The sequence below is a fragment of the Hyperoodon ampullatus genome (assembly GCF_949752795.1).
Source record: "Hyperoodon ampullatus genome assembly, chromosome: 5".
Classification (NCBI taxonomy): domain Eukaryota; kingdom Metazoa; phylum Chordata; class Mammalia; order Artiodactyla; family Ziphiidae; genus Hyperoodon; species Hyperoodon ampullatus.
The window spans coordinates 5,840,139-5,854,838 of record NC_136918.1 but is presented as its reverse complement, the minus strand read 5'-3'; the positions used below and the strand labels follow the sequence as shown (position 1 = coordinate 5,854,838).

The following is a 14,700-nucleotide window of genomic DNA, read 5'->3' as shown; positions in this document are numbered from 1 at the left end:
CTCTGGAGAATCATCCTGGTTTCATGGAAATGACACAGAGCATCAAGGTCATATGGCCAGTACGTTTTTGATGGAAAGGCAGTAATGGGTGCCTGGAGCCCTGTGCTGAAAAGGTACCAGGTCTGCCTCAGGGATCCATGGAAATGTGGCCACCTCAGGACTTATAAAAAATGGCCACATGTGTACTACATATTCAGCTTTCCTGACTTACTGGTCAGAGCTTGCAATGTGGCATCACAGTCTATGACGATCAAGTCCTGCCCCTGGAAAGGTGTGCCAGTTGGTCATACTGTCAGGTATTAAGTGCAGAAAAGAGAAAACAAAACATCTACACTGTGCCACATATTTCTCCAAGGTTTAGCAAACAGAAAAGAAGTCAGACAAGTGGCTTTAAATCCAGGTGTTAAAGATACTAGCTGTGTAACTTAGCCTTCTGATTTTCAGTTCTTTAATCTATTAAAAGGGGAAAATCTGTCTTTTAGAGTTATGAAGATTAGCTCTAACATATAAGAAGTATCTAGTTCAGTTCTCAGGTACGTAGATGTTCAGTTAATTGTAGCAGTTTTATGTTGTGATTTTTATTTCTCATATTCTTGACATTGAGTTGTTATTTAAGATACACTTTCACAGTGCATTTGTTCTAGTGTTGTTCAGCTTAATTTTATTCTTCTGTTGATGTAAGTTTTGCTTGAAAATCCTTACCTTATTCTTTCTTGCCACCGTAGTATATCCGGAACTGTGTAATGAATAGGACCTTGCCCCATTTTATACTTGTGGAATGTTGCAAGATCAAGAAGCTATATGAACAGGAAATGATTGCCATAGAGGCTGCCATAAATCGAAATTCATCTAACCTTCCTCTTCCTTTACCACCTAAGAAAACTCGAATTATTTCCGTAAGTTTCATGTGTGAACCTTTGGTAACCCCAAAAGGCATGCGATTTTTTTTGGTTAGGTTGTATGCTTAAGCCTCACACGTATATTCTTTGCTCAGTTTTCCTTCTGTGGAAAATGCATATTTTCCACAGACTATTAATATGAATTAATATTAATATTCCACAGAAGATTAATGCATATTTGCCAAAGATCCATCACCATTTATTAGTAATTATCTTTTTAGCTACCCTTCTTTTTCCTTACTCAGGCTACATATGATTGTAAACAGGCCATTTAACTTTTCGATTATCTTTTGGTGCTAAAGAAAAATGCCCTCAAATTTGAGATATTTTGAGATTAGAGCTAAATGTGGGACTTCAAAGAGCAAGTTGAGCATTCTAGTAGAAAAGTTAGATGTGCAGAGACAGTTGATTTTCTGGTATATCTCATTTCTGTCAGTTTATCTATAATAGTATTTTGGTATAATTTGTCTGTTTTCTTCTTTCTTTCTTATAGTACTTTTAGACTTTAAATGTAACAAAGGCATCATTTTTTTCTAGAATGTAATATATTTGTATAAAGCAAATCTTAAGTTTGTGTTCATTAGAACACAACAGTTTTAAAATAGTTCTTCAGTCTTAAGAAATTGCATGTTTAACCATTCCTTGATGATTAAGTTATTACCTTTATGTTAATTTATTGGTCAATTCTTAATTTATGCAAAACTTTTAATACTATTTTTTAATGGTGTTTAGTGAATTTCTTAGCAATACTGGAATGCTGCCTGTTTTGCCTTGAGAACTAAGTGCTAGTGGTTGTGATGGTTAATTTAATATATGTGATTTTCAGTTGTTAGTTCAGAGGTGTATTTTCATTCTTTTACCAATGGACATGAGAACTGATAAGGCGATTTCATTGCTAGCATAGAATATTCATTTCTTTCATTAAAATACTCTGTGTTTATTTCATTTGTTTTACAGCATGTTTGGGAAAATAACAACCCTTTCCAAATTGTCTTGGTTAAGGGAAATAAACTTAACACAGAAGAAACTGTAAAAGTGAGTACTTGTTAAGATTTGAATTTATCTTCTGCTCCATTATTTGAATAAGTCACTGATATGCTCAGTGAAAGCCACATTGGAGATGAATTTTACCCATATTGGTTAACTACAGGAGATAGAGTATGGTATATAGGACAATTAAGAATTTTTGTTTTAAAATATTCTTTGAATAGTTTGAGATGTACTGGATAGATTGACATTTTCCCAGTGTATGTTATGGAAAAGAAATTGGTTTAGATCAAGAATTCAGCAAGTGAAATTTGAGCCAAACCTATAGGTCACATGTTTCTGTGCAGGCTTACTCTCCTTTCTCAGCTTTGCTTAGAGCTGCACAATAGCCTCTCTTACCCCTTCCCCCCCTTTTTTTCCACTTAAACTTGCTGAAAACACAGAAAATGTAATATTATTTCCTGAAATAAAATACATGACTATTGTAGACCACAACTTGTTAACACATGAGGATTTATTGCACCACCCCTACAGTTAAGACTTAACAAGGCATTTTGTCTGAAAGTGTAAAGCATACATTTTCCTCTGTTTTGCTTGGCAGGAAATTAAGTGAATAGTTTTGTGATCCAAGAAGGAGATTCAGTTAGTTTGAGATGTTTGCTGGCATGAGGATATATTCAGGAGCACCTTGCCAAAGATTACCAGTGGCTTGCTTTTATAAATGGACATTAAAGATTCTTTGGGTAGCTGTCATTAAAATAAGGGATTTTTTTCACTTTTATTCTTAGCTAGATTTTAATTCTTAATGAGTATGGTTATGGCCAATTAGCCTTTGTTTTCTATTTTAGTGGTAATTTAATTTTTCCCTTTGATTTAAATTTTCTTTATTAATTTTTTCCAATGGCAAAAGTATAACATGATTGTTGGTACTGGCAATAAAAGTCCAAACATGATTTAAGGGAAAAGGTTGCTGATTCTCCTCCCCATCTCTTTACCATCATATGGGATTCAAGGTCAACAGGCCTTGAGTGACCTCCATGTTTCTACAAATATATATACACATATGGTTTATACAAATATATATAAACATATGGTTGTGTTTATTTTGTTGATTGGTCGGTTTCCTAAAGAAAAGGGATGATGTTATGTATATTATTCTGTAATTTGATTTCTTCACTTTATATCTTGGATGGTCCTCTGGATTATTAAATATTTAGTAGAGTTCCTAGGGAATTATATTTCTTTTTTTTTATGGTTTTTGTTTTTTTTGACTTTTTTTTTCACGCACACACACTGTATTTTATTTTTACAAGAGGTAAAGTGACACCAAGCATTGTAAATGGATGACCACAAAAGCAACAAAGATTGCAATTACCAAACACGAAACACACTTATACTATGTCATAATATTGACATTCAGTCCAGTAATCCTTCACTGTAACAGCTCCTTTACTTTGCAGGTGAAAATTGATTTGTATATTTTTTGCCTCTGAGTCCTTGTGGGTTTTTTTTTTTTAATTATTCAAACAGAAAGTCACAAAAATTATAATCATCCTCATCAGTTCACTCAGTCCCATGTAATTAAATTTTTTTTTTATCTTGATCTTTTGTTAGCACTTTTATGAATTCATCAGTTTTCCACTAGAGTTCTGAAAATGCTTATTCATTCAGTTCAGCAGTACAGTCAGTTAACCAGAAGCCTGTACTTGTCAGAGTCTTTTCCATGAATTCCCTGAAGATGAAACCATTTTATAGGAACATTTTTGCGAAAGCATCAGAGTACACCCAGAACTGTCTCTAAATGACAAAAGACTTAAAAATGACCACGGTTAAAGATTTGATGAAAGTTCATAATAATGCAATTGACAAGGAAATTTAGTTATTTCTGAGATATACATTTTAAAGTAATAACTAGAATTATGACTTATAACATTATACCAGAGCATATAAGATTTTTAGAAATTTCATGAAATGTCTGAAACATTTATATTAACATATTTCCATACAAATAACCCAAAGAAAGTTTAATATTAGTTGTTTTTTTGTTTGTTTCTTTGTTTGTTTATACTGCAGGTTCTTATTAGTCATCAATTTTATACACATCAGTGTATACATGTCAATCCCAATCGTCCAATTCAGCACACTGCCATCCCCACCCCACCACGGTTTTCCCCCCTTGGTGTCCATACATTTGTTCTCTACATCTGTGTCTCAACTTCTGCCCTGCAAACCAGTTCATCTGTACCATTTTTCTAGGTTCCACATACATGCGTTAATATACGATATTTGTTTTTCTCTTTCTGACTTACTTTACTCTGTGTGACAGTCTCTAGATCCATCAATGTCTCAACAAATGACTCAATTTCGTTCATTTTTATGGCTGAGTAATATTCCATCGTATATATGTACCACAACTTCTTTATCCATTCGTCTATTGATGGGCATTTAGGTTGCTTCCATGACCTGGCTATTGTAAGTAGTGCTGCAGTGAACATTGGGGTGCGTGTGTCTTTTTGAATTATGGTTTTCTCTGGTTATATGCCCAATAGTGGGATTGCTGGATCATATGGTAATTCTACTTTTAGTTTTTTAAGGAACCTCCATACTGTTCTCCACAGTGACTGTATCCATTTACATTCCCACCAACAGTGCAAGAGGGTTCCCTTTTCTCCACACCCTCTCCAGCATTTGTTGTTTGTAGATTTTCTTATGATGCCTGTTCTGACTGGTGTGAGGTGATACCTCATTGTAGTTTTGATTTGCTTTCTCTAATAATTAGTGATGTTGAGCAGCTTTTCATGTGCTTCTTGGCCATCTGTATGTCTTCGGTGGAGAAATGTCTATTTAGGTCTTCTGCCCATTTTTGGATTGGGTTGTTTGTTTCTTTAATACTAAGCTGCATGAGCTGTTTATATATTTTGCAGATTAATCCTTTGTCCGTTGATTCGTTTGCGAATATTTTCTCCCATTCTGAGGGTTGTCTTTTCGTCTGTTTATGGTTTCCTTTGCTGTGCAAAAGCTTTGAAGTTTCATTGGGACCCATTTGTTTATTTTTGTTTTTATTTCCATTACTCTAGTAGGTGGATCAAAAAAGATCTTGCTGTGATTTATGTCAAAGAGTGTTCTTCCTATGTTTTCCTCTAAGAGTTTTATAGTGTCTGGTCTTACATTTAGGTCTCGAATCCATTTTGAGTTTATTTTTGTGTATGGTGTTAGGGAGTGTTCTAATTTCATTCTTTTACATGTAGCTCTCCAGTTTTCCCAGCACCACTTATTGAAGAGACTGTCTTTTCTCCATTGTATATCTTTGCCTCCTTTGTCATAGATTACTTGGCCATAGGTGCGTGGGTTTATCTTTGGGTTTTCTATCTTGTTCCATTGATCTATGTTTCTGTTTTTGTGCCAGTACCATATTTTCTTGATTACTGTAGCTTTGCAGTATAGTCTGAAGTCAGGGAGTCTGATTCCTCCAGGTCCGTTTTTTTCCCTCAAAACTGCTTTGGCTATTCGGGGTCTTTTGTGTCTCCATACAAATTTTAAGTTGATTTGTTCTAGTTCCATAAAAAATGCCACTGGTGATTTGATAGGGATTGCATTGAATCTGTAGATTGCTATGGGTAGTATAGTCATTTCACAATATTGATTCTTCCAATCCAAGAACATGGTATCTCTCTCCATCTGTTGGTATCATCTTTAATTTCTTTCATCAGTGTCTTATAGCTTTCAGCATACAGGTCTTTTGTTTCCCTAGGTAGGTTTATTCCTAGGTATTTTATTCTTTTTGTTGCAGTGGTAAATGGGAGTGTTTCCATAATTTCTCTTTCAGATTTTTCATCATTAGTGTATAGGAATGAAAGAGATTTCTGTGCATTAATTTTGTATCCTGCACCTTTACCAAATTCATTGATTAGCTCTAGTAGTTTTCTGGTGGCATCATTAGGATTCTCTATGTATAGTATCATGTCATCTGCAAGCAGTGACAGTTTTACTTCTTCTTTTCCAATTTGTATTCCTTTTATTTCTTTTTCTTCTCTGATTGCCATGGCTAGGACTTCCAAAATTATGTTGAATATTAGTGGTGAGAGTGGACATCCTTGTCTTTTTCCTGGTTTTAGAGGAAATGCTTTCAGTTTTTCACCATTGAGAATGAAGTTTGCTCTGGGTTTGTCGTATATGGCCTTTATTATGTTGAGGCAGGTTCCCTCTATGCCCACTCTCTGGAGAGTTTTTATCATAATGGGAGGTGAATTTTGTCAAAAGCTTTTTCTGCATCTTTTTCTGAGATGATCCTATGGTTTTGATTCTTCAGTTTATTAATATGGTGTATCACATTGATTGATTTGCGTATATTGAAGAATCCTTGCATCCCTGGGATAAATCCCACTTGATCATGGTGTATGATCCTTTTAATGTGTTGTTGGATTCTCTTTGCTGGTATTTTGTTGAGGATTTTTGCATCTATATTCATCAGTGATATTGGTCTGTAATTTTCTTTTTTTGTAGTATCTTTGTCTGGTTTTGGTATCAGGGTGATGGTGGCCTCATAGAATGAGTTTGGGAGTGTTCCTTCCTCTGCAGTTTTTTGGAAGAGTTTGGGAAGGACGGGTGTTAGCTCTTCTCTAAATGTTTGATAGAATTCACCTGTGAAGCCATCTGGTCCTGGACTTTTGTTTATTGGAAGATTTTTAATCACAGTTTCAATTTCATTATTTGTGATTGGTCTGTTCATATTTTCTATTTCTTCCTCGTTCAGTCTTGGAAGGTTATACCTTTCTAAGAATTTGGCCATTTCTTCCAGGTTGTCCATTTTATTGGCACAGAGTTGCTTGTAGTAGTCTCTTAGGATGCTTTGTATTTCTGCGTTGTGTGTTGAAACTTCTCCTTTTTCATTTCTAATTGTATTGATTTGAGTCCTCTTCCTCTTTTTCTTGATGAGTCTGGCTAATGGTTTATCAATTTTGTTTATGTTCTCAAAGAACCAGCTTTTAGTTTTATTGATCTTTGCTATTGTTTTCTTTGTTTCTATTTCATTTATTTCTGCTTTGATCTTTATGATTTCTTTCCTTCTGGTAATTTTGGGTTTTGTTTGTTCTTCTTTCTCTAGTTCCTTTAGGTGTAAGTTTAGATTGTTTAGTTGAGATTTTTCTTGTTTCTTGAGGTAGGCTTGTATAGCTATAAACTTCCCATTTAGAACTGCTTTTGCTGCATCCCATATGTTTTGGATTGTTGTGTTTTCATTGTCATTTGTCTCTAGGTATTTTTTGATGTCCTCTTTGATTTCTTCAGTGATCTCTTGGTTATTTAGTAATGTATTGTTTAGCCTTCAGGTGCTTGTGTTTTTTTCATTTTTTTCCCCCTGTAATTCATTTCTAATCTCATAGCATTGTGGTCAGAAAAGATGCTTGATATGATTTCAGTTTTCTTAAATTTACTGAGGCTTGATTTGTGATCCAAGATGTAATCTATCCTGGAGAATGTTCCGTGCACACTTGAGAAGAAAGTGTAACCTGCTGTTTTTGGATGGAATGTCCTATAAATATCAGTTAAATCTGTCTGGTCTATTGTGTCATTTAAAGCTTCAGTTTCCTTATTTATTTTCATTTTGTGTGATCTGTCCATTGGTGTAAGTGAGCTGTTAAAGTCCCCCACTATTATTGTGTCACTGTCGATTTCCTCTTCTATACCTGTTAGCAGTTGCCTTATGTGTTGAGGTGCTCCTATGTTGGGTGCATATATATTTATAATTGTTATATCTTCTTCTTGGATTGATCCCTTGATCATTATGTAGTGTCCTTCCTTGTCTCTTATAACATTCTTTATTTTAAAGTCTGTTTAATCTGATATGAGTATTGCTACTCCAGCTTAATTTTGATTTCCATTTGCTTGGAATATCTTTTTCCATCCCCTCACTTTCAGTCTGTATGTGTTCCCAAGTCTGAAGTGGGTCTCTTGTAGACAGCATATATATGGGTCTTGTTTTTGTATCCATTCAGCAAGCCTGTGACTTTTGGTTGGAGCATTTAATCCATTCACATTTAAGGTAATTATCGATATGTATGTTCCTATGACCATTTTCTTAATCGTTTTGGGCTTGTTTTTGTGAATCCTTTTCTTCTTTTGTGTTTTCCACTTAAAGAAGTTCCTTTAGCAGTTGTTTGTTGTAGAGCTGGTTTGGTGGTGCTGAATTCTCTTAGCTTTTGCTTGTCTGTAAAGCTTTTGATTTCTCCATCGAATCTGAATGAGATCCTTGCGGGGTAGAATAATCTTGGTTGTAGGTTCTTCTCTGTCATCACTTTAAGTATATCATGCCACTCCCTTCTGGCTTGTAGAGTTTCTGCTGAGAAATCATCTGTTAACCTTATGGGAGTTACCTTGTATGTTATTTTTCGTTTTTCCCTTGCTGCTTTCAATAATTTTTCTTTGTCTTTAATTTTTGCCAATTTGATTACTGTGTGTCTCGGCATGTTTCTCCTTGGGTTTATCCTGTATGGGACTCTCTGCGCTTCCTGGACTTGGGTGGCTATTTCCTTTCCCATTTTAGGGAAGTTTTCGGCTATAATCTCTTCAGATATATTCTCTAGTCCTTTCTCTCTCTCTCTTCTCCTTCTGGAACCCCTATAATGCAAATGTTGTTGCGTTTAATGTTGTCCCAGAGGTCTCCTAGGCTGTCTTCATTTCTTTTCATTCTTTTTTCTTTATTCTGTTCCACAGCAGTGAATTCCACCATTCTGTCTTCCAGGTCACTTATCCGTTCTTCTGCCTCAGTTATTCTGCTATTGATTCCTTGTAGTGTAGTTTTCATTTCAGTTATTGTATTGTTCATCTCTGTTTGTTTGTTATTTAATTCTTCTAGGTCTTCGTTAAACATTTCTTGCATCTTCTGGATCTTTGCTCTTTGCCTCCGTTGTTCTTCCGAGGCCCTGGGTCATCTTCACTATCATTATTCTGAATTCTTTTTCTGGAAGGTTGCTTATCTCCACTTCATTTAGTTGTTTTTCTGGGGTTTTATCTTGTTCCTTCATCTGGTACATAGCCCTCTGCGTTTTCATCTTGTCTCTCTTTCTGTGAATGTAGTTTTTGTTCCACAGGCTGCAGGATTTAGTTCTTCTTGCTTCTGCTTTGCTGTCTGCCCTCTGGTGGATGAGGCTATCTAAGAGGCTTGATGGTAGGGACTGGTGGTGGGTAGAGCTGATTGTTGCTCTGGTGGGAAGAGCTCAGTAAAACTTTAATCCACTTGACTGTTGATGGGTGGGGCTGGGTTCCCTCACTGTTCATTGTTTGGCCTGTGGCAGCCCAACACTGGAGCCTACCTGGGCTCTTTGGAGGGGCTAATGACAGACTCTGGGAGGGTTCATGCCAAGGAGTACTTCCCAGAACTTCTGCTGCCAGTGTCCTTGTCCCCATGGTGAGCCACAGCCACTGCCCGCCTCTGCAGGAGACCCTCCAACACTAGCAGGTAGGTCTGGTTCAGTCTCCCCTGGGGTCACTGCTCCTTCCCCTGGGTCCTGATGTGCACAGTACTTTGTGTGTGCCCTCCAAGAGTGGAGTCTCTCCCCCAGTCCTGTCAAAGTCCTGCCATCAATTCCCACTAGGCTTCAAAGTCTGATTCTCTAGGAATTCCTCCTCCCATTGCCAGACCCCCAGGTTGGGAAGCCTGATGTGGGGCTGAGAACCTTCACTCCAGTGGGTGGACTTCTGTGGTATAAGTGTTCTCCAGTCTGTGAGTCACCCACCCAGCAGTTATGGGATTTGATTCTACTGTGATTGCGCCCCTCCTACCTTCTCACTGTGGCTTCTCCTTTGTCTTTGGATGTGGGGTATCTTTTTTGGTGAGTTCCAGTGTCTTCCTGTCGATGTTTGTCCAGCAGCTAGTTGTGATTCTGATGTTCTCGCAAGAGGGAGTGAGAGCACGTCCTTCTACTCCGCCATCTTGGTTCCTCCCTCCCTGATTTCTAAAGGCAGAAATCACGTATAGGCAAATATACCCTCAAGTCATATGGAGTGTTTTTTTTATCATATATGTATGATTTTGCTTAGTAGTTTGTATGTATACGTGTATAATTTACAGTCTAAAAATTGGAATTCCTACTTGTTCTTCCCATTTTTTAGGTTATTGTATTTATTACTTATTTAATGCTTTTGTAGTTATTATTTCTCTACAGCCTTTTGTTGTTACTTAGTTTCTTCCTGAAGGAGACCAAATAAGCATTCACTACATGCTTTATTTTTCTGGAGCAGTATGCTTTATTTTTGTCATTGACAGATTATTTGTGAGGACATTTTATTTCCGTAGGTTTTAACAACTTCCATCAGCTATTTCAAGTTGGATTGATTCTATAGTTTGTGGTCCTATCTTCATAGGAATAATGGGCTTAATTTAAAGTACCCTCCCCCCCACTCCAGCTAATTCTCTAGTTCCCCCTCCTCTACCTTTTCCTCTTTCCAGTGGGGTTACATAGTTGAATTTAAGTAATTAATGCAATTATGGCATGACTTTCTTGTAGGTACACCTCATTCTTTTTAATTGCTTCACAGGTTAGGAGTTCCATTATAATGTTGAAGAGAAATCTGGGGGGAAAAAAAGGCGAGGGGTAGATGCGGAGCAGGGAACTTTCTTTCTTTCCAAACGTTTTCCTTTTCTTAATGTACTGGTTAGGACTTTCAGTATAATGTTGAGTAGAACTGCTGAGAGTAGATGTATTAGTCAGGATTCTCCAAAGGGGGCAAAAAATAATAAAACACACACACACACACACACACACACACACAGAGATTTATTTAAGGAATTGGCTCACATAATTAGTTGGCAAACTGGAAATCCAGAAGAGCTGATAGTTTAGTTCTAGTCTGTGTCTGAAGGCCTGAGAACCTGGAGGCACCTATCATGAAGTTACTGTTGAAGTTCTGTATGCTCAAGACCCAGGAAGAGCTGATGTTAGATAGTCAGGCAAAAGTTCTTTCTTACTCTAAGTAGGACCAGTGTTTTTGTTCTACTCATTTCTTCCACTGGTTGGATTACCACCACCTACTCTAAGGAGGGTCATCTGCGTTCTGTCAGTCTACCATTTAGATGTCAATCTTATCGGGGAAGAAAAAAACCACTCTCACAGAAACACCCAGAATATCTGGATGCCCCAAGGCCCAGTCAAACGGGCAAACGAAATTAACCATCACAGTAGACATTTTTGTTTTGTTCTTAAAGAAAAGCAGTTAGTCTTCCAACTTTAAGTATACTGTTACCTGTAGGTTTTTCGTACTTGTCCTTTATTCAAGAAATTCTCTTCTGTTTCTACTTAGCCAAGAGATTTTATCCTGAAAGGGATAGAAAAAGTTGCACTTTGTCCACTGCTTTCTCTGTATTTATTGAGGTGATTGTGTAGTTTTTATATTTTGGTCAGTTAATTTGATTGATTTTCAAAAGTTAAAACCAACCTTGCATTTCTGAAATATGTACTACACATTGAAGATGTAGTAGCCCTTTTATATATTGCTGGATTTGATTTATTAATATTTTGTTATGAATTTTTATGTCTGTGTTCGCGGGGAATATTGGTCTGCACTTTTCTTTTTGTGTAATGTCTTCCTCTGGTTTTGGAATCAGGAGAATGTTGACCTTATACATTGAGTTGAGAAACCTTCCCCCTCCTCAATTTTCTGAACAAGTTTATGTAGGATTGGTATTATTTCTTCCTTAAATATTTGGTAGGATTTACTCCAAGCCACCTGAGCCTGGAGTTTTTTTATGGGAAGGTTTTTAATTAGAAATTTAATTTCTTTAATAGATATATAGATAGTCATATTTTCTGTTTCTTTTGTGTCAGCTTTGATAATTTTTGTCTTTTGAAGAATTTGTTTTAAGTTGATAAATTTATTGTCATTAAGTTCATAATAACCCCTCAAATTAGTTTTATGTTGCTGTGTAACAAGTTACCACAAACCTAGCAGCTTAAAACAACACCTATCTATTAGCTCATATTTCTGTTGTTCAGAAGTCTGAGCATGGGTTGGCTGGGTTTTCTGCTTATGGTCTTACAGGGTTGAAATCCAGGTGTTAGTTGGGCTACATTCCTTCCCGAAGCTCTAGGGAAGAATCTCCTTCCAGGATGATTCAAGTTATTGGCCACATTCAGTTCCTTGCAGTTGTAGGCCTGAGGTTTTCTTTGCTTGACGGCTTTTGGCTAGGGATTGCTCTCAGTTACTAGAAGCACCTTTCAGGTCCTAGCTGTGTGGCTCTCTCTATTTTCAACTCTAGAAACAGAGAATTTCTTAAGCATTAAATCCTTTTCTTGCTTTGAATCTCTTGCCAGAAGATCCTGGTCCCTTTTAAGGGCTCACCAGTGGGTCAGGCCCATGAAGGATAACCTCCCTTCCTTTGTTTTATTTTGTTTTGTTTTGGCCATGGCACTCAGCATGTGGGAACTTAGTTCCCAGACCGGGGATCAAACTGGCGCTCCCTGCAGTGGAAGCACAGAGTCTTAACCTCTGGACCGCCAGGGAAATCCCTCTCTTCCTTAAAGTAACCTATGTCATATAGTAAAACGTAATCACGGTAGTGAAATCCATTGTAATGGCAGTCCCAGAGATCTTACTGGGCAAATGATTCTCTGGAGTCTGTAATGAAATCCTAGGTGTTCAGTGAAGATTCACTACTCTGCCTGGCTGGCATTTGAATGTCTTTCACTGTTAAAGTGCTTAGAATTCTGTAGTATACAGCTTCCTGGCTGATCTTTTCCCCGCCTCGTGGCATTTCCCTTTTCAGGTCTGCATCTTAATATTCAGCAGAAGCCTTATATCAGTGCTGCTCAAAATCTAGAAGATGGTATTAGTGCAGATAGAGAGAACTCAGAAAGCCCTCTAATTATAGCACTAGTTGGAATGGGTTCTTCTAATTCTCAGAGAGAGTGGGGATCTCCCCATTTTTTCCCTGTCTTTTTTGTTTTCTGTTCTTTTCTCTGTTCTTACTTGCCCTAGTCTCCCAAGAAGTCCTGTGGCAGCAGTAGCAGAGTGGCAGTGGCAGAAGCAACAGCGTTGGGGACAGGCCTAAAATGCAGAGTTGAGCCTTCCTCTGACTAGAGGAGTTGTAGCCCTAAGAGAATGGGACATATACTGATTGGCCTCCCACCTTTCCCTTTCTGTCCTTCTCTTTTTGGCGTAGTTGTAGGAAATGTGATTGAATAATGCCTCAGTTTTCTGGCTAGGTGACAAGAAGAGGGGAGCCCCAGGCAACCAAAAAATACTTGGATGATTTCAGAATAGGACAAGCTCAGGAAACTTCTAGGTTTATTCCTGAGCTGTACATATATGGATCAGAGTCATAACTGCCTATATACTTTGAGAACTGAACTGTGGCCTGAACCACCACCCAAGTCTCAGACTAGTCACTGTATGGTGCACATGCAGGACAGATCCAGATAGCCCTGCAAAGGATTTGAAAACTGAACTGGTATTGGAACCACAACTCACAGAAGGTTTGTTGGAACTTGCAGCCTGAACCTAACCATTGTCTCCTAAAACAAACATCAACATTCTCTGTAGAATATAAACAAAACCGAGTGTCTTATAACATAATAGTCAAAATGTGTAGGATATATTTCAAAATTAATTGGCATATAAAGAACCAGGAAAATCTCAAGTTGTATGGACCATGAGAATCAACAGGCATCAGTGCTGAGATGACATAGATGTTGGAATTATTCACAAAGCTGTTAAAGTAGTTATTATAAAAATGCCCTAATAACTAAGGGCAAAACACAAACAATGAAAAGGAATGGAAAAATATAAAGTCTCAGCCAAGATATACAGTTGTCCATCAGTATCTGCAGGGGTTTGGTTCCAGGACCCCCAGAGGACACCAAAAGCCACAGAATTTCAAGTAAGTTCCTTATATTAAATGGCATAGTATTCTTATACAACCTATGCACATCCTGTACTTTATTATTATTATTTTTTAATTTAATAAACTTATTTTGTTTTCGGCTGCATTGGGTCTTCATGGCTGCATGTGGGCTTTCTCTAGTTGTGGCAAGCAGGGGCTACTCTTCATTGCGGTGCGTGTGCTTCTCATTGAGGTGGCTTCTCATTGCGGAGCACGGGCTCTAGGTGTGCGGACTTCAGTAGTTGTGGCACACGGGCTCAGTAGTTGTGGTTCGTGGGCTCTAGGTGTGCGGGCTTCAGTAGTTGTGGCACATGGGCTCTAGAGTGCAGGCTCAATAGTTGTGGTGCACAGGCTCAGTTGCTCTGCAGCATATGGGATCCTCCCAGGCCAGGGCTGGAACCCATGTCCCCTGCATTGGCAGGCGGATTCCCAACCACTGAGCCACCAGGGAAGCCCCACATCCTGTACTTTAAATCATCTGTAGATTACTTATAATACCGAATACAATGTAAATGCTACATAAATAGTTACTGGAGTGCAGCAAATTCAAGTTTTTCTTTTTATCACTTTCTGGAAGTTTTTTTCCCAAATATTTTTGATCAGTGGCTGGTTTAATCTGTGGTTGCAGAACCTGTGGATAAGGAGGGCCAGCTAATTAAAAAACTGGGGGAAAAAAACCCTCAATGGACTCAATAATAGAAGTAGTGTGAAAGGAAAGAGTAGTGAACTTGAAGATTAATAGATAAAATTTTCTAGTTTGAACAGAGAGAAAAATGGTTGGAGGAGAAAAAACTTCACAGAGTCTCAGATACCTATATGACAATATCAGAAGGTCTAACACGTGTGTAATCTGCATCTCAAAAGGAAAAGGGAAGGAATGAAGCTGAGAAAAACTAAACTAAAAATCATCACTGGGAGCTTTCCAAAGTTGGCAAAAGA

The 14,700-nt window shown here is 37.6% G+C and overlaps 1 protein-coding gene across 1 annotated transcript in view; it reads left to right on the top strand.

Moving 5' to 3' along the window:
• The window catches only part of PIK3CB (phosphatidylinositol-4,5-bisphosphate 3-kinase catalytic subunit beta), a gene marked incomplete at its 5' end in the record, with an annotated part of 106,769 nt that overhangs the window by 17,105 nt on the left and 74,964 nt on the right, over positions 1 to 14,700 (top strand). Inside the window, 2 exons of the mRNA XM_079704825.1 lie at positions 726 to 896; positions 1,857 to 1,934. Of these exons, the coding sequence (XP_079560951.1) occupies positions 726 to 896; positions 1,857 to 1,934 (249 nt within the window). The remainder of the gene's footprint in view (positions 1 to 725; positions 897 to 1,856; positions 1,935 to 14,700) is intronic.